Here is a 26,749-nt window from a genome sequence, read left to right as displayed (position 1 = left end):
GTCCTCGTAGTCGTCAGACGTTATGATGGACGAAAGTTTCTCCAAAGCATATTTAGAATCTTCACGAAGGAGGACGGGTGGCTTCTCTTGGGTAGTAGACGGACTCTTCATAAAACCTATTCCCACTCCATGCTTGGCAGGGGTAACCATTTTTGTGCCCTCAGCCTCTAGTCCCACGACGAGCTCTAAAATGGTTTTGGGTTTCTTGGGGAGGTAACCTTGCTTCTCTGGCAGCTTTCTTTTTGAGGACGGGTTGGATGAACTCATCTTCTTAGGGAGTAGTCCTTCCACCTCTTTCTTTTTGGCTGCTTGTTGTTTGATGACGACCCTTCTCTTAGCAGCATCCATTTCTACACAAAGGAAGACGAATGGTTAGAGTGAAATAATAAAAACCAAGAAACCCAAAGATAGGGTGACGGACTTACGTTGACGAGCTTGAGCGTCGTATCAACAGGTAGCCATTGTTGGTTTTGGCTTGTCACAGTACCAATGGAGGGTGTCTAACGTGACCAACTTTGCCCATGTCCTCTCCTCTAAGTTAGTTTTGCTAAAAATCCTTTCCAGAAAGCTCCAATCCTCTAAAGAAACTTGTGGACAGTCCCCAACTATAAAAAAAGACTGTTAGTAATATAATAACCAAAAACTATATATTGAATATGGACGGATTCATACCAGACAGGGGCAATATGCCCCATGTTTTGTCGACGAGCATGTAATCTGTGTCACCAAGACAACACATCCATTCGTCACCTTCCATGAAAAATACTGACTCTTCTAGTTCCTGTTGGACTCTGGGGTCTCACACACAACCCTCAACAACGGGCTCCTAGTCCTAGGCGCAAAGCTATATATGCCTTTTAACTGAGCAATCTCATCTGGATGGTAATAGTGAAAGAATTCTTTCATTGTTAGCCTCCGTGCCCCATCAGACATAACCCCGTACAAAACCTCCACGCTAAGGAAGACCTTCCAAGCATTTGGGAAGATCTGGGTGACGACCAAACCTAGATATTGAAGGAATTGACAGTGAAGTGAACTGAAGGGGAATCTGAGCCATGCCTTCAGCATCTACTCATAGACCCCGACGCCCTCGACACCCTCGTAATAACACCTTTCTGTTATGTAGGGTAGACGGAGGGGTACGTTAACGGGTATTTGGTACTTCTCCCTAAGGGTTTTGAAGTGAGATTCTTTAATTGTAGAGGTAAAGTCATTGACTGTCCATATGGGTAACATGATGAACTCCTTGAGTCCATCAGGACCTATGACGGATCGAATTGAGGGCTCAGCATCATTTACAACGTCATCATCCTCTGGCTTTTCTGTCTCCAAACCCTCATCTTTTGAGGAAGGAGAACTAGCTGACGGACTCCTATCTTCACTCGGACTGTCAGGGTCTTTGTGATCTAACAGGTACACTTCATCGTAGCCTGCCCTGTCGCGGACAAACGACTGGTTACTCAATGCACTAGACATGACCTACACGTGATGGTAAATCCTAAGACTCTGACAGGTCTATAATGGATGACGGTAGTATAAAGTCTAGAAAAATAAAAAGCGCAAAAGTCTTCAAGTAGAGGGAAAATAATGTTTACCAAATTGAAGTTGGACAGTAAAAAAGCGTTGATGATGGATGCAACAGCTGAACGGTATAATTGTCTGACAAAGATGATGGGTGTGCTCTAATCGTAAATTTCAGTAGAAAGTAAAGAAATGAGAGGAGAGTTTGGTTTATAAAGAGGGAACGGCATAGAAGACAAAGGGACACTTCGATCCAAGTGAGCGACCATTCAGTAAACGCCATGTGTCCTTCGTTATTAATGATCTTAGGCCAGCCTGTCAAGGCTAGGGGTGTTCCTCAAGAGGCTGGATTGAACCGTCACCCCACGGGTCCTTCTACTTAGAGATCACGGACCCATAGGGTGAGGGGTCAACTGAAGAGGGATAAAATTGGAGGTGACGGATCCACTTAGATGGACTTGACACTATTAGACAAATGGTTAATAGTGAACGGATCCTATGTGAATGGATATAGGGTGGATAGATCAAAGGGCCATGTGGCACTCAACTGGTCATTATGTGATCTCCAAGAAACCCTAAATGGAAACAACTTACGTCTCACGATTAACCCTAGTCCATAGAGTCCAAATATGAATAGAATTTTAACACGAGAAAGATTTTAGAATATACACACGTTAATGAAGATCTTCCCTATGTGAAAAAGACTTGTTATGCAAGCATGAGAGTTTGGCTCTACACTATTTTAAAAACCCAAAGGTCCGTACGTATAATTAACCCCAGTTCTGACACTCTAGAGTTAGGTATTCTTTTTTAGGCCTTCTTTTTTTGTTATGCAAGTATTGTTTCGAGCTCCCAAAGGCTGCGTGGCTCATAGGTGATTTTTCGGCATCATCACATAGAATGGCAGAAGTTGCAGTTGCCGGAGCAATAATTCGGGTTGATGAGTTGTCACTGTGGCTCGTCAAAAGTTGGTTTAACTTCAAGCGTATTGAGATTGAAATTGAAGAGCTAAGAAAAGGGTTGAATACTATAAAAGTTTACCTGAAGGAGAAGGACACAGAAGATACCCAGTGTTTGGAGCTTCGATCGTATTCGTATGTGCGGGATTTAGCCCTTGAAATTCAGGATGAAATTGAAGATCTCATGTATGAAGCAACTAAACGCCCCTGTCATCTTCCTCAGGGCAGCAAATTTGTTTATGCGAGCATGTTTCGTCCATCAAAGCGATTTTCCTCCCGAATGAAAGCTATCAAGTGCAAAATTAGAACCATCGATGCACTTTGCATTTGTCTCTCCCACGTTCGTACGGTAAGATCAAGTTCCGATTTATTTTTGGGGGATGAACATCTTGTGGGCATTGAGAAGCATATAAAGCCTCTTCTTAGTCTTGTTTGCCTTGAAGAATCAAGTGATAAGGTAATTTCAGTAATCGGAGATGCTGGCTCGGGTAAAACAACTCTTATGAGCGAAGTTTACCATATGTTGAATTCAGAATTTAATTGCAAAGCCTGGGTTTCCCTCTCCCGCTCTTCTGATGGCTTGTTAGATAAACTTTGTGAGGCACTGGAATTACCTCACAAAATAGAGAAGTTGCGCTCTTATTTACAACATAAAAAGTACCTCCTTGTTTTAGATGATATTTGGAATGAGAATGAGTGGAATTGGATTAAAAATGTACTTCCTTCTAATAACACTGGCAGTAGAACGATCATCACCACACGTATACGCAGTTTAGGTTCTTATTGTGCTAGTTCCAGTCATTATATCTATGATCTCAACCTTCATCCATTAACATGCGAAGAGGCTTGGGAGCTCTTTTGTGATATGGCCTTCCAGGATGGTAAATGCCCGGATTTTTTGGTTGATTGGTCTGTGAAAATTGTGAAAAGATGTGAAGGATTGCCGCATGCAATTGTTACTGTTGGGAAATTCTTGTCAAATAAGCAACAAAGTATGATGGAGTTTAAGAAGCTCCATGATTCCCTTCAATATGAACCAGAAAATCCTTTTACTCACTCTTTCTATAGAATTTTATGGCCAAGTTATCATCATCTGCTGCCCAATCTCAAGTTTTGTTTCTTGTACTTTGGCGTTTTTCCTGAGGATTACTCTATCAAATGTCGAAGACTAATTCACCTGTGGGTAGCTGAGGGATTCATTGAACAAAAACGAGTTAAAACTCTAGAGCAAGTGGCGTATGAGTACTTAGATGAGCTAATTCAAATGAGCTTGGTTCAAGTGAGCAGATGGGATTTAGATGGACGAGTAAGGAGTTGTCGAGTTTCTAATCTTGTAAGAGGGTTCATTCTTTCCGAGACTATGAAGGACAACTTCCTTACTGTTGTGAGGAGACAACACACCAGTTTGGGGGGTGAGAAGATCCAGCGCTTATCTCTCCACAATTGCTCCCCCTCTATATTACAAAGCAAGGACCTCTCTTATCTTTTTACATTTTCTCTGTTTGGGGGGGACAATCGTATTGAATCATTGCCCAGAAGTTTTTTCAGAAAGTTCAGGGTGTTGACAGTTTTAGATTTGGAAAATGCAGCCTTGCATCATTTTCCTGAAGAAGTTGTCAAACTCAACTTCCTAATGTACCTAAGTCTGAGGAATACAAAGATAGAGTCAGTTCCAAAATCTATTAAGAAGCTTCAAAACTTAGTCATTTTGGACCTTAAAAAAACTCTTGTCACCATTTTCCCAATGGAGATCATTAAACTTCGTAAGTTGCTCTTTTTGTTAGTTGGTGGCCAAGAGGCCCAAGACACATATCAGGCTGCTGTAGGGGCACAAGTGCCTTCAGGAATTGGGTGTTTGACAATGTTGGAGAAACTATCACTTATCAAGGCAAACGACAAGAACCAGAGCATTGTAAAAGAGTTAGGGAACTTGATTCGAATGAGGGAACTTGGGATCACAGAACTCAAGGTTGAAGATGGAAAAAATTTGTGTGCATCCATTGAGAAGATGGAGCATCTTTGCTCTTTGTATGTGAACTCAGCAAGCAAGGAGGAGTATCTTGATTTGAATTATGTGACGAACTCTCCTCAACTGATTAATAGTCTAATTCTTGGAGGGAGGTTGGAGGAAATTCCAGTATGGATTTGCAAACTTAACAGTTTGTCTAAAATAGAGCTCAAATGGTCAAAATTGCAGAACAGCCCACTCGAGGCCCTTCAGGCTTTGCCTTCTCTAAAGGAGCTTCATCTGTGTGATGCTTACACTGGTACGGTGATGGAATTCAGTGCTGAATGCTTTTCGGAATTGAAGATGTTAGAAATTGAACAATGCAATAGGTTAAACAAGGTTGTGATACAAGAACGAGCATTGCCTAAACTTCAAAAGATGACAATAAAAAAATGTGATAGCTTGGTCATGGTGCACGTAACAAAGAATTTGCTCAGCCAGCTGGAGCAAGTGCTTGTTCCACAAGACCTTATTAGTATAATAAAAGGATGAGAAGCGTTGTCGTTGAAGCACCTCTTTGGTATGGTTTCAATGAACAAAAATATTATTGTTATATTTCCATGTAGCATGCTGCCATGTTTGCACATTCATTTTCTTGGATTGTTAAATCTCACATTTCTGTCAAATGAATTAGTAGTAGATATTTGGTTGCACTACTGGCACTACCAATAGTTAGTAGCTTGAAGGTTACAATCCATTATTTCTAATATTCTGAATACTAAGGCAAGTACTGCATTGCATTAATATATTGAGGTTTGGCAGTGGGAAGCACATTCCATGCGACCATCTAGATTAAGATTTTCAAACATTCATGAAACTGCTCTATTCATTCTCACACCACCCCCCCCCCCCCTCCCTCCCCAAAAAAAAAAAAAAAAAAAAAAACTGCTCCATAATTACAAAGCAGGCATGATTTGTCATCTTCTTGAATCTTGAGTTTTCCCAGCTCGACTAGGAAGCAAATTCCATGCAATCATTTAGATTAGCATTTTCAAACAAATCTTACTGCTTCATAATTTCAATATTGGATAGAAGTTCTGTATTTTAGGATGATGTTGGTTGAATCTGTCAACCAATTTAGATGTGAAATTCCCCGATTTGTGCAGGGTCCAAATTACCTTACCTGCTTGCTGATCTTGTGACGTGGATTTTGAGGATATATGAAGCTAAATTCTTTTAAAAATCAGCCTAAATAAGTTCTTTGGTGATTAAGTCCAAGACCCAGTTGATGATGATCTGGACAGGATTGGGGGATACTTTGCTTGTAGTTTGTGATTAGGAAGGATTGGCATCCATGGGTCTTCCCACACCTTACAGCCAATCCTGTCATCAATTTTAAAGCAAGCTTCTTAGTAGTAGGCCTTTATGTCCCAGAATTGCTTTCCACTAGCCTGAGCTCTTAGAGGGTACTTTAGTTGCCCTGGAGGATGTGCCTCTCAAGTATTTTCATATGAGCATTTTCACCCATGGTTTGTCTTCCCCAATCAGCAAATTCCATGCTCACCTCTGCCATTAGTGCTTTGTTTGTATCTTCCATTTGGCAAAACCCCAAGCCTCCCACTGCTTTAGATTTACGCAAAGAATCCCAAGATTAAAGGAATAAATTCTTTTTGTCCTGTCTTCCCCAACCAAAACTCTTAATGCAACCCATTCATTTTAGAGCAAACAAATATTTGAAAAAGTGAGAGAAGACATGATATAATCATATAACTTAGTGAGGCTATTGCCATTGGTCTTGTTAGACAATCCTTGCTATTCGGGATAGCACTTGTCCCTAAGATCCATGGATTTGACTCTGAATCTTTTCCACAACTTCATTGAGCGAGTGGCTGCCTGACTTGTTTTAACTTGAGTGAAGGCTGAGGCATTATGAGTGGAAAGGTGCTTTTCTTGGGTTAAGATAGGACCAATTCTCTGTTGCTTTTGAGGAATTGATATTTTTGCTAAAATAACATTCGATTTCTTGGGATTAACAGAATGACTCAACCAAAATTTAAATTTCTCTATGCATTATTTGATAGCTATGGCTTGGTTTCTTTCCACCTAAGGAAAGATTAGAAGATTGTCAGGAAAGGGTGTTTAATTATCATTTTAATTGATAGAAAGAGAGAGACAATGAAGGCTAGAGGCAGCGAGCCAATGACTAGTCTTGATTCTCAATCACGTATTCACTTCATCCATAACTCTGTGTTCTCTATCTGGATAACCTTTGGGAGCCAATAATGTTGGGGAGAATTTTAATGGGATTTAAATCTAGTAAAATTGGCAGACAGATCCATGTATTGAACAGTGGAATTTAACAATTTGATTTTAGAAAAACATCTTTTTCAGAATGTTACTCCCAAATTCTCTATGGTTTATAATATTAACTGTTTACATTAGGACTAAAGCTGGTGTAAATCAACATTTTTACTGAATTTCAGGAAAAAAAAAAATTAGTGTAGAAAGCCAACCCAAAGAACTCAATCTCTGTGAAATCTCATAAGCTTTTGTTGCTGTTTAGGGTCTCACAGGTTTCCCTTATTAGGACTGGCTCATTGCAGATAGTCTTATAACACTGACTTGGACTCTTTAGGAGTTGAATATTGACATCGAATTATGGTTATAGTTAGTCAACATATAGAAGCTTAAATCCGGAAAAAAATGGGATTTTTAGATTTCATTAGGTATTTTAAATTTAGGGTACAAGGGGGCTTATATGCTGTGAGAATCACTTTAGAATACTTGACCTTTGGACTCTTTCACAGTTGGTGAGAATTGCCTTGTTAGTATAGTGCATATGAGGTTTAGAAAATAGATAAATTTGCAGAACAATACGTTTGGACTTGATGAACAAAATAATCAAAGTTTTAAGTTATGTTAAATACGTAGAGTGGGAAAATAGTGTTAAGAAGAGTATGAAATTGGCTTTGGTTTTATGCGTATATGATTAAACTTCTCAACAATATTGTCAAAGCTTGATACATTGCTTCAGCAACATTTGGAGTTTCTAAAAGGTTTGTTTGGGAAAGAAATAGAACCTTTATACATGTTATTTGTGTTTATTTAGTATATTTTTGGAAAGAGCTTAATCTTTATTAGTAAATGAGGTACTCAGATGTATGTAAAATTAAACTTGAGATATGAAATAGCATATTTTTATATTTCTTTCTTCAATTGTTGTTATATTTTTAAGTCTCTTGACATGTATATTTAGTTTACAATTAAAAACTATAAACCTTAAATATTTGATTTTCAACCTTTAAAAGTTTTAGCAAAAAAAAAAAAACCTTTAAAAGTTCTTTTTTTTAATAAAAAAAAATACTCCTAAGAAAAAGAAAAGGAAATAATTAGAATGTCAAATGAAAGAACGAAATATACACGTATACCCGATAAAATCAAATAAAATCAAAATGCACGTGGTGACATTTTTAGGGTCTAATTAATTATGATTAATTATAGATATACTAGATTACATTTTTTTTCTTCTTCATTATTTTAGTGACATAATATATAATCAAAATTAATTTTTCAAAAATTATAACACATATAAGTATTATAAAATAACTAATAATGAATAGGCACATTGTGAGGGACATCCACTAATTTCCTCAATTAGTCCCATTATTTTTTTTAGAAGACAAACCACATCTATTTGTAAGCTAGACGAATAGTTGAATTTTTTTTATTTTCTATTTTAGACTACCGTAGTGTCATATGCCTTCAACAAATCCAATCCTCTTTTGTTTGGAACAAATAGCCTTTTTTTTTTTTAAAGAACAATATCAGGAGCTCTGTCATATTCATTTCCAAATAACACCAAAACGGCATAATTACCCCCTCTTCCATCAAAAATTTAAAACCACTTCAAACCCCACCCCGATCCTCTATGTCCTACAACCACCTTAGTAATCTCCTCGCTTCATCATTCTCTCTCTTCTTGTTTTAGATTATTCTAATATGATGTAGTATAAAATAGAGAATGAGATGTAAAGTGGATTGTTAAAGTATAAATGTTGAAAACTCAATTAGTGTGAAAATACTAATGCTTGTTTAGACCCCAAATTTTAAATTACGGCTAAATTGTTTTTCTTTAACTTATCTAAGTGCGGAACAAGAGTAAATGAAGCGCAATAAACCAATAACACTACTCTAAGCTATATGCAAACCACAATGAGCAATAAACGTAAAACCTAAAGAGTAGGGAAGAGAGATGCAAATAAAATATAACACCGAGATGTGTTATCGAAGAGGAAATTAAATTACTCGGAAAAAAATCTCTCCACGATCCTCCAAGTCAAAATCAATCAACTAGTGAATATGTTGGAGTACACAAATATCAAAAAGACTATCCAAGCCCAATCTACCCAATGTACTTGAGCCCTCCAAGCTCCTGCTGCCATCGGACTTCTTAAAGTCTTGTCTTCACTAGCTTTCCGGATCCCGCAATTCTGCTTGATTGCATCCTTTACTCAATGGCTTCTTCCAATACTTCCCAAAGGCACCAAAACTTCTCTCAACACTCAAAATGGGTGAGGTAAGTGTTTGGCCTAAAAACCTCTCAAGGATGTATAGATGGAAAGGTAGGAGTAGAGGAAAATCAAGAGAATTTGTGTAGATGATTGTGGGTATAACAATCTCTAACTCATTGTGGGTATGACAATCTCTAACTCTCAAGTGTTTTGCTAGGGTTTCTCTCTTAAAAGGACTCCTTACAATTTCTTGAGTAATGAGAATATATATAGTGTGTGTAAAGAATTTAGAAAAGCACTTTTCATTTTTTCCAAACAGAGAGTTTCGCAGATACCTCACGAGATGGCATTTCTCAAGAAGTACTTGCGAAATGACAGGCTAGCATGACTTTTCAGTTTCTAATCATATGCTTCACACGTGGCCTTTACAAAGGTTAGTTGGAAATCACAACTTTACAAATGTAAATAAAATACTAACTTTTTGGTGATGCAAATGCAAAATGCTTCTTCTTCACCTTTTTTTTCTTGGGATAGTAATGTAGCTACAGTCTTGCCAAGTAAGTAATTATAGAATTGTATGATATATGGATGTATGTATTTATGCACATTCTTATTTGAAAAGAACATTTGTAGGCTGTCTTATAAATTGCATTAAAAACATCCACTTCATTTGAATCTCATGACTAATTTCTTTGACATAAACATCAACTAAGCACTCCTTTTCTTTTTCTTTTCTTTTTTTGAAAAACTAAGCCTTAGAACATCCAACATTTTCATAATACTGTTTGGTATGTTACAAACAACATCATTTTTTTTTTAGATCCCAAAGAGTTACAAATTCACCAATTGCTAATGTCTAAGTGAATTCAAAACATAGATGGTATGGTTGTATTATTTGCCTCTTTTACATATAAATTGGAACTTTATTGAACTCATATGATTTTTTTTTGAGAATGTATTGAACTCATATGATGGTATACACAAAATGAAGTTGAGATTTATAAAAGCATATGTAAGTATATGGGAAGGAGCTTAGTTTTAGATAATGAGAAAAATGCAAAAGTGCAAAAGTGTTACGGGAAGCGTTGAACACTAAGGGTACGTTTGGTATACTGAATGGGAATTATAACAAGAATTGTAATCTTTATTACTAGTAATAAAATGTGTTGTAATGTAATAACTAAACTTATTCATTAGTTTGGTTGTAAGTTATAACATTAAAATGAAACTTAACATTTATTTTAGGAAATATCTTATTCATACAATTAAATTTCTTTAAAAATTGTTATTTCTAAATTTAAGAAAGATATGTGTTATTTTTTATGATTTTTTATTTTTATAATTATTAGATGTATATGGAAGGTTTGTTTATTTAGAAATATATTAAGTTTTGAAATTAATGCACTTACTAAGGAATAACTAATACAACCTTTTAAAGAGGAATAGTTATTCCTCATTTTGAAGAATAGCTATTCATAAGGAATGAATATTCCTTGTAATAAAAACATAACCAAACTAAAGAATAATTAAACCATAGGAATAACTATTACATTACAACGCCTATTACAGTCTACCAAACATGCCCTAAGGGTACGTTTGGTACACTGAATGAGGATTACGATAGGAATTGTAATCTTTATTACTAGGAATAAAATGTGTTGTAATGTAATAACTAAACATATTCATTAGTTTGGTTATGAGTTATAACATTAAAATGAAACTAAACATTTATTTTAGGAAATTTCTTACTCATATAATTATATCTTCTTAAAAATTGTTATTTTTAAATTTAAGAGAGATATGTGTTATTTTTTATGATTTTTTATTTTTATAATTGTTAGATGTATATGGAAAGTTTTTTATTTGGAAATATATTAAGTTTTAAAATTATTGCATGTACTATGGAATAGCTAATACAACCTTTTAAAGATGAATAGTTATTCCTCATTTTGAAAAATAGTTATTCATAAGGAATGATTATTCCTTATAATAAAAACATAATCAAGCTAAAGAATAACTAAATCATAGGAATAATCATTACATTACAGCGTCTATTACAGTCTACCAAACATATCCTAAGTACTTATGTTTATTCGCATATACAATGAAGTAAGTTTGAGAAAATCATATTCTAGTAAATTTGTATCAATTTCAAAAGTGGACTCACTATATAATAATAATAATAATATAATTGTATATGATATAAAAATGATATACTATATTATTCATTAATGTTCATAAAATAAGTTTTTTCCTATTAAGAGATAAAGGTAAATTGAAAATTGAAAATTAAAAAATAAAAAATAAAATTTTAAATCCATAAATTTGGAAACATTTAATTTTTAGCTTTAACTATTTATGGTAATGACTTTAAAGCGTCATATGTTTTATTAAAAGAAAAGAAAAGGCTATGAGCACACTTGCATGGTGCGTGTGGATAGGCTAGTAAACACTGTTATTATTTTTCCTTCCAAAACATTTTCAGATTTATGCCCCATTTTTGGGATTTAGATTGTTTATGCTTTAATAGAATTTTTTTTTTTTTTTGAAAATATATCATCTTCCTATAAATATCCTATACTGCCATGGACAGCCACCGCAAGCTACCACTAAGATGGCCTTCACACAGTGTGTGTGTGTGTGTGTGTGTGTGTGTGTGTGTGTGTGTGTGTGTGTGACACACACTCTCTCTCTCTCTCTCTCTCTCTCTCTCTCTCTCTCTCTCTCTCTCTCTCTCTTGTAGCCCACTACTTCTCCCCATCTCACAAGGTCTCTCTCTCTCTCTTTCTCTTGTAGCCCACTACTTCTCCCCATCTCACAAGGTCCCTCTCTAGGCATTGATTTGAGTTGTGAGTGGAAAGTGAGTTGAAGAAAGAACAAGATTGAGTTAGATTTTCAATTTAAGAGGATGAATTGGAGAGAAAACGTAAAAGAGGGAGGGGGGAAGAACCAAATCAGTTGGAGTTAGGTTTGAAAAGGGGTCAATTACTAATGGCGGGGACAACCAAAGGAGTGTGTAATGGAGGCCCACGGCCGTGGATCCTATTTGGGTGTAAGAAGGGTAGAACTTAAAAGACAAAATTAATTCCAAACTTTCCGAGAGAGAGAGAGAGAGAGAGAGATTTTTCAATTTAGGTTTTAGAGAAAAGAAAATCGATTTTGTTAAATTTTTAATTTAAAAAGTTTTAAAAATACCAAAACTAAGACATTTAAGTATAACGATGAAAACCATGAATTAAATAATTTTGAAATTTAAAAAACTCTATTGAACAAAAGTAAAATTAGAAGCTCGAAAAGAATTGCATTGAAATATTTAGAAAATATGGGGTCGTTTGGTATAGTATTTTGAGTAACAGTTTTTTTTTTTTTTAAACAATATTACACGTATTTTCACACACTTTTTTATCCACATATATTTTCAAAAAATACAAATAACATTACTAAAACAATATTACCAAACAAATCCATATTTTACATTTTTTTTTTATTTTTGGGAAAGATGGGACCCTTAGGTGGCCTCACTACTCCAAACAAATGATAGTTTTTTGACAAGTGAGCCTGCCTGTTACCTCTCATTTACAAGAACTCAACTCATTTTATCCATTAACGGTCGGCACTCCCATATAGCTCCCGCTACTGCCAACTAACCAAGTATTACTTCTTCTTCTCCTTCTAGTAGCGCAAAATTACGTTTCTTTTCTTGAAATTAGATTTGGGTAATGATTTGATTTGCTTTGCTTTGCTTATTTGATAGAAACTTTGGGCTTGCCTAAAATGAGTGTTTAGCTTCTGGGCCATGCTTGTGCTTTTCTTCATATATAGAACCTTTGTGAAGCAATTAACTTTTTAAATATATTCTTCCACTTCGTTTAACTTGGTTTGTGTGTGTGTGTGTATTATGTGAAGAATACACAGCAGGAATGGCTAGTCTTCCCCATGGAAATATGAATTGCAGCATTTTATGCAAAAGAGAAGCGGTTTCCTTCGTGGGTTTGCCTGCTCTTCCATTTTTGCGGCCAAGGGCGAGAGCTTTTGAAGGTTTGGTGAGAGGTCAGTCGGTGATTTCTTTGCTTTACTTGAATTTTTGTATTATTAAGAAGCTGGGATTACTCACTCGGATTCTTTGATTTTGAAAGTGAACAATTTCATGTACTGGGTTGTGATAGTTTTTGTTGAGGTTAATGATTTGTTTTCCTTTGTAAGGAAGTGTTTTTGGAATATTTGTGACTAGAGGATTATCTGTTGTGTCTTAGCTAGCTTGTGTCTTTTTCTTTGGTTAATTAGAGTTGCTTTTACCTGGAAGATGGAAACATAAGCTGAAAGGTTAAAATAATTAAATGAAGATCAGGCCTAATTTAAGAATTTTGCAAAAATAATATATATATATATATATTAAAACACGTATGTTGCTCCTTTTAATCACTCATATGGCCAAGATTTACGAAGTAAATATTCAATGCGGAACTAGTCAAGTTATAATTGAGGCTTCTTTTAATCAATTATAGCACCAAGATCTTCCTAGTTAACATCCAATGTGGGGAAACAGGCCCACACAAGACACAATCCTCTAATCCAATCTAATATCTAATTCATTTGGGGTATCACACATATACTGTTTGTCATCTTCTTTATTTATCATATGTGTACATGATTGGAATCATTTCTCTAATCCATAAACACTGCAACATATTTACTAAAATGGAGATTATTTTTCTACATTTAGACATATCTTGGATAATATTGTTTGGAGAGAAAGGAATGCATTCACTTATAAGTTTTAAGGGATGTGAGTTACTGGCTTTAAGGTTGAAGCTGTTGTTCTTGAGGTCTCTTTATGATTGGATGGCAGATGCTACTTCATTTACTTTTTTATGTTTTTTCAATTTGTTGGAATTTCTTGAATTATGAAATTTAGGCACTAGATTGCTTTTGGGTGTTTCTCTTGCATGCATCCCGTGTGCTAGAATTGTGCCCCTTATTGCACTTTGAAAAAAAAATTATTACTTATAAAAATGAAATGACTCACATCTATCCTTTCGTTGAAGTTGTGCATATATCTCATGCAAGTTATTAGCCTTATGTGTCTGTGAGTTATTTCAGAAGAGGAACCTTTTTTGATTGAATGTGGTTGGTGAAGAAAACACATTTCCTTTTTTGAAAGTGAAGAATCACAACATTATGGGTTTTTTATTTTTCACAGAACATAAAATACAGAGCCATATAACAGGTGTTTCCTATGATATTTGGATCTCTAGTGCTTCATAAAACTCAGATTGACCGGGTTTCTAGAATTAAAATTGAGGCATTTTTGTGTACTAGTTGAAAATTTTAGCACGAAATTAAGCCTGTCCAGTCATCTTTCTCACTACATAAATTTCTTTCTGACTTCCAATAAGATTAAGGCTTGTATCAGCTTATCTCTATATTTGATGTTCTGCTGAATTACTAGTTATCTTCTAGGATGTGTTTGGAACATATAATCAGACATCCACCACAACAAAGATAAATACACAAATAGAAATCACTAATAGTGCATGCATGTTCGTCCATATACATACATACATACGTACATATATATATATATATATATATATTCTCAAAGTTTCAGTCTTTACTAATTGCAGCATTTTATGCAAAAGAGAAGCGGTTTCCTTCGTGGGTTTGCCTGCTCTTCCATTTTTGCGGCCAAGGGCGAGAGCTTTTGAAGGTTTGGTGAGAGGTCAGTCGGTGATTTCTTTGCTTTACTTGAATTTTTGTATTATTAAGAAGCTGGGATTACTCACTCGGATTCTTTGATTTTGAAAGTGAACAATTTCATGTACTGGGTTGTGATAGTTTTTGTTGAGGTTAATGATTTGTTTTCCTTTGTAAGGAAGTGTTTTTGGAATATTTGTGACTAGAGGATTATCTGTTGTGTCTTAGCTAGCTTGTGTCTTTTTCTTTGGTTAATTAGAGTTGCTTTTACCTGGAAGATGGAAACATAAGCTGAAAGGTTAAAATAATTAAATGAAGATCAGGCCTAATTTAAGAATTTTGCAAAAATAATATATATATATATATATTAAAACACGTATGTTGCTCCTTTTAATCACTCATATGGCCAAGATTTACGAAGTAAATATTCAATGCGGAACTAGTCAAGTTATAATTGAGGCTTCTTTTAATCAATTATAGCACCAAGATCTTCCTAGTTAACATCCAATGTGGGGAAACAGGCCCACACAAGACACAATCCTCTAATCCAATCTAATATCTAATTCATTTGGGGTATCACACATATACTGTTTGTCATCTTCTTTATTTATCATATGTGTACATGATTGGAATCATTTCTCTAATCCATAAACACTGCAACATATTTACTAAAATGGAGATTATTTTTCTACATTTAGACATATCTTGGATAATATTGTTTGGAGAGAAAGGAATGCATTCACTTATAAGTTTTAAGGGATGTGAGTTACTGGCTTTAAGGTTGAAGCTGTTGTTCTTGAGGTCTCTTTATGATTGGATGGCAGATGCTACTTCATTTACTTTTTTATGTTTTTTCAATTTGTTGGAATTTCTTGAATTATGAAATTTAGGCACTAGATTGCTTTTGGGTGTTTCTCTTGCATGCATCCCGTGTGCTAGAATTGTGCCCCTTATTGCACTTTGAAAAAAAAATTATTACTTATAAAAATGAAATGACTCACATCTATCCTTTCGTTGAAGTTGTGCATATATCTCATGCAAGTTATTAGCCTTATGTGTCTGTGAGTTATTTCAGAAGAGGAACCTTTTTTGATTGAATGTGGTTGGTGAAGAAAACACATTTCCTTTTTTGAAAGTGAAGAATCACAACATTATGGGTTTTTTATTTTTCACAGAACATAAAATACAGAGCCATATAACAGGTGTTTCCTATGATATTTGGATCTCTAGTGCTTCATAAAACTCAGATTGACCGGGTTTCTAGAATTAAAATTGAGGCATTTTTGTGTACTAGTTGAAAATTTTAGCACGAAATTAAGCCTGTCCAGTCATCTTTCTCACTACATAAATTTCTTTCTGACTTCCAATAAGATTAAGGCTTGTATCAGCTTATCTCTATATTTGATGTTCTGCTGAATTACTAGTTATCTTCTAGGATGTGTTTGGAACATATAATCAGACATCCACCACAACAAAGATAAATACACAAATAGAAATCACTAATAGTGCATGCATGTTCGTCCATATACATACATACATACGTACATATATATATATATATATATATATTCTCAAAGTTTCAGTCTTTACTTATCGTGCCCAAATGAACCATCCCCTTCTTTTGGTGAATACTATGTCCATTAAACAAATGGTTTGTTGAATGGTAATCCAGGAAATTTCCTTGGGTGCCTGAAATGTTCTTTTTTTGGGGAGGCTCTCGTATAATTTATTAAACTTTGCTTAGAAATAAGTCTTTGCCCCTTGGGGAAAGAGGGGGGATGGGGGGTGTTGAAGAGGGGTGGGTGTGGTGAAGAAGAGGCCCAGATTCACTGGTGCTTTTATTGTTCTTTACTGTTTTGAGATTAGTGCTGACTGTTTTCTCAGAGTTTACAAGTTCTGCAACCTTAGATACATTAGAAATTCATTTTGATGGTCATCCTATGCTCACGAATTATGATATCTTGCTAATAAATGGGTATAACAGGAGGAAAAAAAGAGTAATGAATTAGCCTATAGTTCATAGAGTCAGGCTCAGGCAGTATTCCTTTTCTATCTATAAATTGTCCAGGTATCTCATACTGTTTCTTTCATTTAATTGTGACTGATCCCTTCTCCGATTACCTGAATGTATTCTTTTGATTCTTGAGACTAGAGGTCATTGTCTAAAAGGTTTGACTTTCTGATTCCATTTTATGTGCCAAAGAATACTATTAGTTTTTTGACAAAGTTTAACTACAAAACTAGTTGTTGGCTAAGGTTATAACCTTACTCAATAAAATAAACATTACTGCATATTTTGAAAATCTAACCGTTGAATTGTATGTTCTTTACGCTCTTAATACACATGTCAAATTTTGTATCAATCGGATATTATTTACTCTATGATCTAGAAATTTATATTTTATGCATAATTTTAAACTACAAAAACTTGCAATTTAAATATTTTATTGATGACATAATTATTGATCTTTAATTTTGTAGAAATTTTGTAAGCATGGAGCATATAAGAAGATGTAATCCAATGGTAGATTTGTCAAAATTCACCTCCAATAAAAAGATATTAAGTTTTTAGTCTAGTTGTTTGTAAATAACAAGAAAAAATGCAACAATTTTTTTAATTTTTAAGGATTAAAAATGCTCAATAATTGATTTCCCGTGTGGTTTATACTATTGCCTTCTAGTCCCTTCCTCAACCCTCATCTTTGTACAAGTTATAACAACACTATTGAGACTTTTATTTGAAGTTTCTCCTTCAGCCCATTTATTATCTTACTTGGGAAGAACTTTAGGAGCATGCTGCATTGTGCAAGCAACAAAATCATTATAGGTTGTTTAAATGGCTTGTAATGGCAATTTTCTGAGGTGCAGATACTGTCTGTTGATTAAACTGGAATTATGCAACCCTTACTGTGGGATTGGTTCAAGTTTTGTAGATAAGAAGTAATATGGATGAGGTTTGTGAAAATTATGTTTTACAAAAACATTTATTTTTCTTAATGGAGTGCATAAAAGTGACAATAAATTTGGATATTTAGTATAAAATTATGACAAATCCAAAAAAAATAAAAAAAGATTAAACAATGTTTTGTCTTGTGACTTCCAAATGTTCTTACTAGATCTCTGCTGGCTCTACCAGAGGTTTAAAAGTAACATTTTTCTAGTGTATCTACTACTTTTTCTAATACTAGGGTGTGTGTAAAAGAGAGCTTAATGTTGTATACAAAAAGCCTTCTTGATGTTAATTATTAAGGATTTGTAAATAAGATTTCATTGGTTATAAAGACCATGTCAAGTATCTGATAATGCTACATCTCTTATTGAATTTTTAAGGAAGACTTAATCAAAGCTTATATAGAAAGGAAACTTCTCTTTTTCTTGGAAAAGGATCCAACCACATGTTGTCAAAGAAATTGATCTTTTCCATCTCTAGAAGTAGCACTGCTTCAAACTCCAGTGGTAATGGCAATGACTCCACTGATCAGGCCAAGGTATGTATGAGCAACCACTAGTGATGAGCTTCTCATTGTATCATTTTTCAATACAATGCATGAAGTTATCTGCTAGCCTGTGTTTTAAGCATGCACTGAACTTCTTTGAGATATATTTAATGGTGTTATATTCTTTATATGTGTGATGCTTCTTCTGTAAACTTTACTCATTTAATTCCATAATTGTTGGGCGTATGTCATCATACATACATACGTACATATATATATATATATATATATATTCTCAAAGTTTCAGTCTTTACTTATCGTGCCCAAATGAACCATCCCCTTCTTTTGGTGAATACTATGTCCATTAAACAAATGGTTTGTTGAATGGTAATCCAGGAAATTTCCTTGGGTGCCTGAAATGTTCTTTTTTTGGGGAGGCTCTCGTATAATTTATTAAACTTTGCTTAGAAATAAGTCTTTGCCCCTTGGGGAAAGAGGGGGGATGGGGGGTGTTGAAGAGGGGTGGGTGTGGTGAAGAAGAGGCCCAGATTCACTGGTGCTTTTATTGTTCTTTACTGTTTTGAGATTAGTGCTGACTGTTTTCTCAGAGTTTACAAGTTCTGCAACCTTAGATACATTAGAAATTCATTTTGATGGTCATCCTATGCTCACGAATTATGATATCTTGCTAATAAATGGGTATAACAGGAGGAAAAAAAGAGTAATGAATTAGCCTATAGTTCATAGAGTCAGGCTCAGGCAGTATTCCTTTTCTATCTATAAATTGTCCAGGTATCTCATACTGTTTCTTTCATTTAATTGTGACTGATCCCTTCTCCGATTACCTGAATGTATTCTTTTGATTCTTGAGACTAGAGGTCATTGTCTAAAAGGTTTGACTTTCTGATTCCATTTTATGTGCCAAAGAATACTATTAGTTTTTTGACAAAGTTTAACTACAAAACTAGTTGTTGGCTAAGGTTATAACCTTACTCAATAAAATAAACATTACTGCATATTTTGAAAATCTAACCGTTGAATTGTATGTTCTTTACGCTCTTAATACACATGTCAAATTTTGTATCAATCGGATATTATTTACTCTATGATCTAGAAATTTATATTTTATGCATAATTTTAAACTACAAAAACTTGCAATTTAAATATTTTATTGATGACATAATTATTGATCTTTAATTTTGTAGAAATTTTGTAAGCATGGAGCATATAAGAAGATGTAATCCAATGGTAGATTTGTCAAAATTCACCTCCAATAAAAAGATATTAAGTTTTTAGTCTAGTTGTTTGTAAATAACAAGAAAAAATGCAACAATTTTTTTAATTTTTAAGGATTAAAAATGCTCAATAATTGATTTCCCGTGTGGTTTATACTATTGCCTTCTAGTCCCTTCCTCAACCCTCATCTTTGTACAAGTTATAACAACACTATTGAGACTTTTATTTGAAGTTTCTCCTTCAGCCCATTTATTATCTTACTTGGGAAGAACTTTAGGAGCATGCTGCATTGTGCAAGCAACAAAATCATTATAGGTTGTTTAAATGGCTTGTAATGGCAATTTTCTGAGGTGCAGATACTGTCTGTTGATTAAACTGGAATTATGCAACCCTTACTGTGGGATTGGTTCAAGTTTTGTAGATAAGAAGTAATATGGATGAGGTTTGTGAAAATTATGTTTTACAAAAACATTTATTTTTCTTAATGGAGTGCATAAAAGTGACAATAAATTTGGATATTTAGTATAAAATTATGACAAATCCAAAAAAAATAAAAAAAGATTAAACAATGTTTTGTCTTGTGACTTCCAAATGTTCTTACTAGATCTCTGCTGGCTCTACCAGAGGTTTAAAAGTAACATTTTTCTAGTGTATCTACTACTTTTTCTAATACTAGGGTGTGTGTAAAAGAGAGCTTAATGTTGTATACAAAAAGCCTTCTTGATGTTAATTATTAAGGATTTGTAAATAAGATTTCATTGGTTATAAAGACCATGTCAAGTATCTGATAATGCTACATCTCTTATTGAATTTTTAAGGAAGACTTAATCAAAGCTTATATAGAAAGGAAACTTCTCTTTTTCTTGGAAAAGGATCCAACCACATGTTGTCAAAGAAATTGATCTTTTCCATCTCTAGAAGTAGCACTGCTTCAAACTCCAGTGGTAATGGCAATGACTCCACTGATCAGGCCAAGGTATGTATGAGCAACCACTAGTGATGAGCTTCTCATTGTATCATTTTTCAATACAATGCATGAAGTTATCTGCTAGCCCATGTTTTAACCATGAACTGAACTTCTTTGAGATATATTTAATGGTATTATATTCTTTATATGTGTGATGCTTCTTCTGTAAACTTTACTCATTTAATTCCATAATTGTTGGGCGTATGTCATGCCATTTGTTAAACCCAAAATATTACTCACAAAAATAACAGAAAAAGATTATAGGGAAGAATTTCTGCTCACCGAAGGAGAGATAGGAAATAGATGTTGCACTTCAAAACTAGTTCAGCATCAACTGTGATCATTTTGTCAGCTTTCTTCTTCTTTACTCAACAAATTAATTTAAAAGAATTTGATCAATGGGTGGTCTCTTTAGTTTGCTAATAGAGACTGCCTAGTAGTACATCTCCTTTGCTCTGCCCATGGCTTTGTCGAATGCTATAGAGTTTCTTTGGGTTCCTTAAGTGATAACAAAGCATAACTTAGAGAAGTAGACTTTAACACAGACACAAACAGGAGAGATGGAGAGCTATAGGTTTGGGAAAAGGAAGATTATTACTTGTCCTCATCTGGTTTGTATAAGAGTGTTGCTATTCCAAATGAATAGGTGCTTAAAGTGAAAATTAAAGTAATAAATTTTGCGTTCCAATTTTTTTTTTTTAATTTGGATGTTGTTACCTGACTCGCTGCAGTCCAAGTAAAAAAAATAAATAAAGAGAAAAAGGAATCAAGATATTATGCTTCATAATTTTTTCTTATTCCTACAGCAGAAACCTTTTGGTTACACAAGGAAGGATGTTTTACTGATAGGAGTTGGAGTTACTGTCATTGGCGTTGGCTTGAAAACTGGATTGGAGGTACCTGGCTTCCATTTTGTAGTCATTTTAACTTTTTGTTACCCTTGAATCCTTAATGTCTGTTTCTTTCTTTTTTTTTCTTGCTTTTATAGGTTGTTTCTGTTTATTTTTCACACTTGCTTATGGGAAATGGAATAGAATATTGTTAGATATATTTTAACAGCGCCAGACAAAACTCTTACTGAAAAATAAATAAATAAATTTAAAAAAAAAAAAAAAAACCATCTCTAATTGGTGCCAACAAAATCATTCCAGCATGTATATTAAGGAATGTAAAAGAAGTATCACCTTCTTTTCATGATTATGCCTGCCCAGGATTTTTTTATTTTTTATTTTTGTATATTGAATTGGATGGTTTCAGTTATATATATCATGCATGAAGGTTTTTTATTGGTAGTCCAGCCTTGTAATTGTTCTATTTATGTTGTCATGTGCAGTTTGTAGGTGTTGATCCTCTACAAGCTGGAAATGTAGTTCAGCTGGTACTGGTTTTGGGTCTAACGGTTGGTTGGATCTCAACATATATATTTAGAGTTTCAAACAAAGAAATGACATATGCTCAACAATTACGAGACTATGAAAACAAAGTCATGGAGGTATAATTGAAAAGAATCCCATCATGTCTGTCTTTACATCAGAGCATAAGTGCATTATTTATGACTATGCTGATCCTCTTCAATATTATGGGAAAACTTTTTGCCCATTAATTTTGGAACTTACACTCAAGTGGATAGATATAGCAGCTCCATTTAGCTCCTGATACCTTCAAAAGTAACTTTATAACTATTGAACTAATTGATCCATCGCTGAGCCCATCAGCATAATTCATTTCTGTTCTCACTTTTCTTCTTCTTCGTCTTTTTTTTTTCCCTTCTTATTGGTGACTCTTGATTTTTTTTTCCCCACTGACCTAAATGGATCCTTGCACAATGAATCCTTTGTAAACATGCTATTTAGAGTTATTTGCCAATTTATTTTCCTAATACTGGGTTGGGGCCTAATGCTAATCTGCAGAAGCGGCTAGAGGGCCTGACAGAAGCAGAGCTAGAAGCATTGCTTGAACAAGTTGAGGAAGAGAAGAGACGCCTAGCTAGTGGTGACCAGGTTAATTAAGTACCTTGTCATCAATAGCCTTAAAAACATTACAACACTAATTGATATACAACTCTCTATTATGTATATACAGTAGGTTAGTTCACAGAAAATTTTTGTGAAGTTGGCCTTATTTGTACTTGCGGAAAGGCAGCAAGATGATAATGCAAAAATCATGTTTACTATTGCAAATCATGGGCAGCGCTAAAGCCAGCCCAGTGGGTTCATTTGAACCTCCTTGGCCCAAAAAAAAAAAAATACATTATATATAATTTTTTTTTACCCCTAAATAAAAAATTTGAACACTCTAAACCTAAATTTTGTTTGAACCCAGCTGAAATAAGCTTAAATATAATCATTTTAGTGCTATTTTTACAATATTTTTACAATAAAGGTTAAGTGGTATGTTGTAATTGGTTTTTATCTAGACTCATAACTGACATCGCTCTTTATATACCTTTAACAACTTGCCACCTAGATTATATTATAAAAGTGTTGCATCAGTAGCATTACTGTTAAAATTGCTTCTTCGTTAAAATAAATAAATAAATAAATAAACTTTTTCTCCAAACTATTCCTAGCTCCGACACTATTGACCCCCCTAGAAAAAAAGTCTGGAGCAAATGTATGTAATTTTCCAAATGCAGGAAACCCAAACCATTAAAGTAGTTAAATGTAGTTTACCAAGGTTTGAAAGGGCCATCAGAGAAGATTATGGATGAAACTTATGTTCATAGAATCAAAAAAAGATTTCATCTTCCATGCATCACTATAGCAATTTGAAGCATAAGTATCTGTCTTCGAATCCTTGCACCGATATACTACTAAATCAGGCTTTTTTGTTTTTTTTTAATAAAACCTTATATTTGTAAATAATACATATAATACTTTCAACACTCAATATGTTGCAACTTCAAAGAAAAAAACTGTGAAGAATCTCTTGTTTAATAGAAGTTATTCTTAATAAAGTTTAGTTAATTGGTAAATTCTAGGAATAAATTTGATGAGCATATGTATTTCTAAAGGTACATGTATAGCTTTCTTAAGTAAAATTTGTAATAGACCAATAAGTCTCTACAACATCGTTTACAAGATCATCTCTAAGCTCCTGATGGCTAAACTCAAACCACTTCTCGACAAGATCATCTCTTTGGCCCAATTAGCTTTCATACCCAATAGATGGATTGCGGAGAATTAGGTCACTGTCTAGGAGATCCTTCACAGCTTCAAAACCCGGAAAACCAAGCCAGACCTCATGGCAATCAAATTAAACCTCCAAAATGCATATGATAGAGTAAGCTGGAGGTTCATTCAAGCTGTTCTTCTTCATCTGGGATTTAACCAGACATTCACAAGCTGGATCATATCCTGCATCTCCTCATTCTCATTCGAAGTTCTTGTCAATGGAGGTAAAACTGAAAGCTTCAAACTTGGAAGGGACCTTAGACAAGGGGACCCACTCTCATCATATCTGTTCATTTTAGGGCAAGAAATTCTCTTCGGAATGCTTGACTTAGAACTCAGGAACAAAAATCTTTATGGCATTAAGACCAGCAAGAGTGGACCAACTATCACCCACGTGATCTATGCTGATGTCATAGTGTTGTTCTCTAAAGCTTCTAGAAAAGATGTTGGAACTATATCAAGGATCCTTGAAAAATACAGCTTACGATTTGATCAATTAGTGAATAAGAACAAGTCAGGAATCTACTTCTCCAAGCATACACAAAGTCCCACACAAAAAACCAGCAAAGGCATCCTTCAAGTCAAGGCCCTAAAAAAGGATGTTGTTTATCTAGGAGTCCCATTCCTATTGTCAAGAGCTCCCTCAAAGGACTTTATTTACCTTCAGCACAAACTTGAAGCTAGACTCATAAAGTGGAGAAGTAAATGTCTTTTATGGGCTAGAGGAAGAACTCTCTGCAATACCGTCGTCCAAACCATCCCCATTTACACCATGTCAACCTTCAACATTCCAAACAAAGTTTGCGACAAATTGGACTCCCTCACTAGAAGATTCTGGTGGAAGCCAAAAAACCAAAACGGAAATTTCCTCGCACTGAAAGTTTGGGACAAGCTCTGCCACCCAAGGAACAAGAGTGGACTTGGCTTTAAGAAAGTTAAAGATATCAACACTACTCTCCTCGCCAAACTAGCTAGATGATCGCCTCCAAAAGAGATAGTCTCTACATGAACATTCTAAGAGCTAAATACAAAATCTCTACATGAACATTCTAAGAGCTAAATACAAAATCAGTAAGAATTAGCTCCAGTCGGATCCCCCAAAATCCGCGTCCCCCATTTGGAAAGTAATTGAAAATGCCAAGAAGAGGACTATCGAGACACAAGGGTCATTCCATGGAATGAAACCCTAAATCCATGGAACCCTGAATTCGCTAAAGCTTTATGGTTTGCTGCTTGTTGGGGCTTCAAAGCTGATGAATCTAACATCCATAGCCCAGTGGATATCGTCAAACTTGTTCTCGATCCTCCAAAAGCTTTTTGTCAAGCTAGAGAGCAATGGCTCATCTCTCTCAACATGGCTTTGATTTTGGAGGAAATTTGGAGAGTTAGGAACTTAGCTCTTCAACACAACAGCCCTATCGACCATCATCCATCCATACGTTTCATTGTAGGTTCAATGAGCTCTCCTTGGCTCTTGTTAGCCCATCTCCTAATTACATCCATGCTGCTCAACCTTCTTGGATTCTTCCTCCCCCTGGTTGGCTCAAAATCAATGTGGATGTTGCATTATCCACCACTCATGCTTCCCTCGATGTGGTTGCAAGGGATCACCTTGGTGTCCCCATCAAAATTTGGGCTAGAATCATGAAGGTAAGGCAACCTCTCCTCTTCTGGCTGAATTTGAGGCTTTGCTCTAGGCAATATAGCTGGCTTCGAGAGAATGATGGAACCATGTGGTCTTTGAAGGTGATGCAAAGGCTTGTTTTGATGCTGTAAACTCCCCTGATCTCCCTTCCTCTTGGGCCATCAGAACCACTTCTGACAACATCCTTGCTCTTCATTCTAATTTTGTGTTTTGTTTTTTTATTTGGGTCAAACGTGCTTGTAACGGTGCTGCCCACTATGTCGCTAAATTTGCTTTAAGTTCTGTGTCTTCTGTTTTCTTCAATAATGATAATCTCCCCCCCTCCCCCCAGCGCTTTGTCGGCTTTTTGTAAGGAAGATTATCCCCTTTGTTCCTTGTTTTTTTCTTAATGAATTGCAGTTTATCAAAAAAAAAAAAAGTAAAACTTGTAACATAATAATTTATTTAACCAATTTAACAAAGACAATGAATAAGCTTGAGCTTATTTACTAGATTGGTCAACCAAGTCTGAACACACTAAAAATAAATTTAAAAAAAAAAAAAAAAAGGCTTGTCTTAGATTGAGTTCCTCAAGTTCAGTAACAAAGTAAAGAAACGAAACTTCAACACCTTGATCTCAATTTGCTTATATTTTCAAGGTGATTGTTGGTAAATAGAGATTGTACTCAATAAGACCAAGATTGAACATAAAACAATAATTTTGACCATGAACTTGAGTTCAATAACAAGGTAAATGAGCTAAACTTGAACACATTAGTGCTTGACCCAATATGATTTATAGAGTTACAGGGATGTATATCAATTTCAATTTGCTCAAACTTTTTTAAGAGCTGTTGGTAAATAGATACTGTATTCAATAGAGCTTTTGAAAGCCCACTAAGAAGAGCAGACTCCTAACTCCAGCATGAAACTATCAACCTCGTCATGTGTGACTGATTTATGATGGTGGTATTGATCTGAGTCAAAAGAAAATTGAGCGCCCACTGTTTATATATGATATGCTGCATTAGAAAATGACTTATAGAGAATAGAAACTAACCACACAAAAATTCATGTGATACACTGATACTATAAAAGGGAAGTCTCATGTGTCCCTTTCCTCATATACACAGAGGAGCTTGTGAGTTGTGAAATTGACTGCTCTTCATAATCATCCAAATTCCGTAATCAGAATCATGATGCAGTAAATTTAAAAATAATTGCAAATTGCATGTGACAGTGCAGCCGAATTCATATCTTTTTTTTTTCTTTTAATGATTTTTTTATGTTATTTCTGCAACTCATATGTTTTCACTTTTCCCAGCAGCTATATATGTAAAACAGTCCACGTAGGATAGTCCAATTTCATAATATTTTTATTTTTATAACTTGATAAATACAGTAAAGAGAGGAGATTTGAATCTTGGATATCTCCATTGAAAACACAAGAAGTATTAGTTGATTTATAAGACTTTGGCTGTTACATGATGATTTAAGATTACACATGGGGAGACCGATTTTAGGAATACTATAAATTTTATTTTATAAATCTTATAAAATCAATAATCAATCACAAAAGGAGCAATTCAAACATTTATTTATTGTGTAATATTAGAGATATTACGAGTTGAGTTATAAAACTCTTAGCTATTGCATAATAATTTAAGACTACATTGAGT

At 34.6% G+C, this 26,749-nt stretch overlaps 3 protein-coding genes across 4 annotated transcripts; all 3 read left to right on the top strand.

Moving 5' to 3' along the window:
* Positions 1-2,421: 2,421 nt before the first annotated feature.
* LOC111985159 (disease resistance protein RPM1) lies at positions 2,422-4,980 on the top strand. The gene has a single exon (XM_024016803.2). It carries the CDS (start codon positions 2,422-2,424, stop codon positions 4,978-4,980), a length of 2,559 nt encoding a protein of 852 aa, XP_023872571.2.
* Positions 4,981-20,071: 15,091 nt separating this feature from the next.
* LOC112015218 (uncharacterized) lies at positions 20,072-22,494 on the top strand. Of its 2 annotated transcripts, none has more exons than XM_024047593.2 (4): positions 20,072-20,282; positions 21,080-21,169; positions 21,607-21,765; positions 22,184-22,494. In XM_024047593.2, the coding sequence occupies exons 1-4, from the start codon at positions 20,190-20,192 to the stop codon at positions 22,280-22,282; spliced, it is 441 nt and encodes a 146-aa protein (XP_023903361.2). In that variant the 5' UTR covers positions 20,072-20,189; the 3' UTR covers positions 22,283-22,494. The 2 variants fall into 2 exon arrangements, with proteins under 2 accessions (XP_023903361.2, XP_023903365.2); XM_024047597.2 differs by having other exon boundaries at positions 20,082-20,282; positions 21,083-21,169; positions 22,184-22,453.
* A 1,022-nt stretch (positions 22,495-23,516) lies between these two features.
* Positions 23,517-25,222, top strand: LOC112015206 (uncharacterized). The gene is made up of 2 exons (XM_024047580.2): positions 23,517-23,959; positions 24,898-25,222. Exons 1-2 carry the CDS (start codon positions 23,517-23,519, stop codon positions 25,220-25,222), a joined length of 768 nt encoding a protein of 255 aa, XP_023903348.2.
* The last annotated feature ends 1,527 nt before the right edge of the window (positions 25,223-26,749 follow it).

Source organism: Quercus suber, unplaced genomic scaffold (assembly GCF_002906115.3).
Source record: "Quercus suber isolate HL8 unplaced genomic scaffold, Cork oak 2.0 scaffold_296, whole genome shotgun sequence".
In the NCBI taxonomy this organism is placed as follows: domain Eukaryota; kingdom Viridiplantae; phylum Streptophyta; class Magnoliopsida; order Fagales; family Fagaceae; genus Quercus; species Quercus suber.
This window is presented reverse-complemented; position numbering and strand designations above follow the sequence as displayed.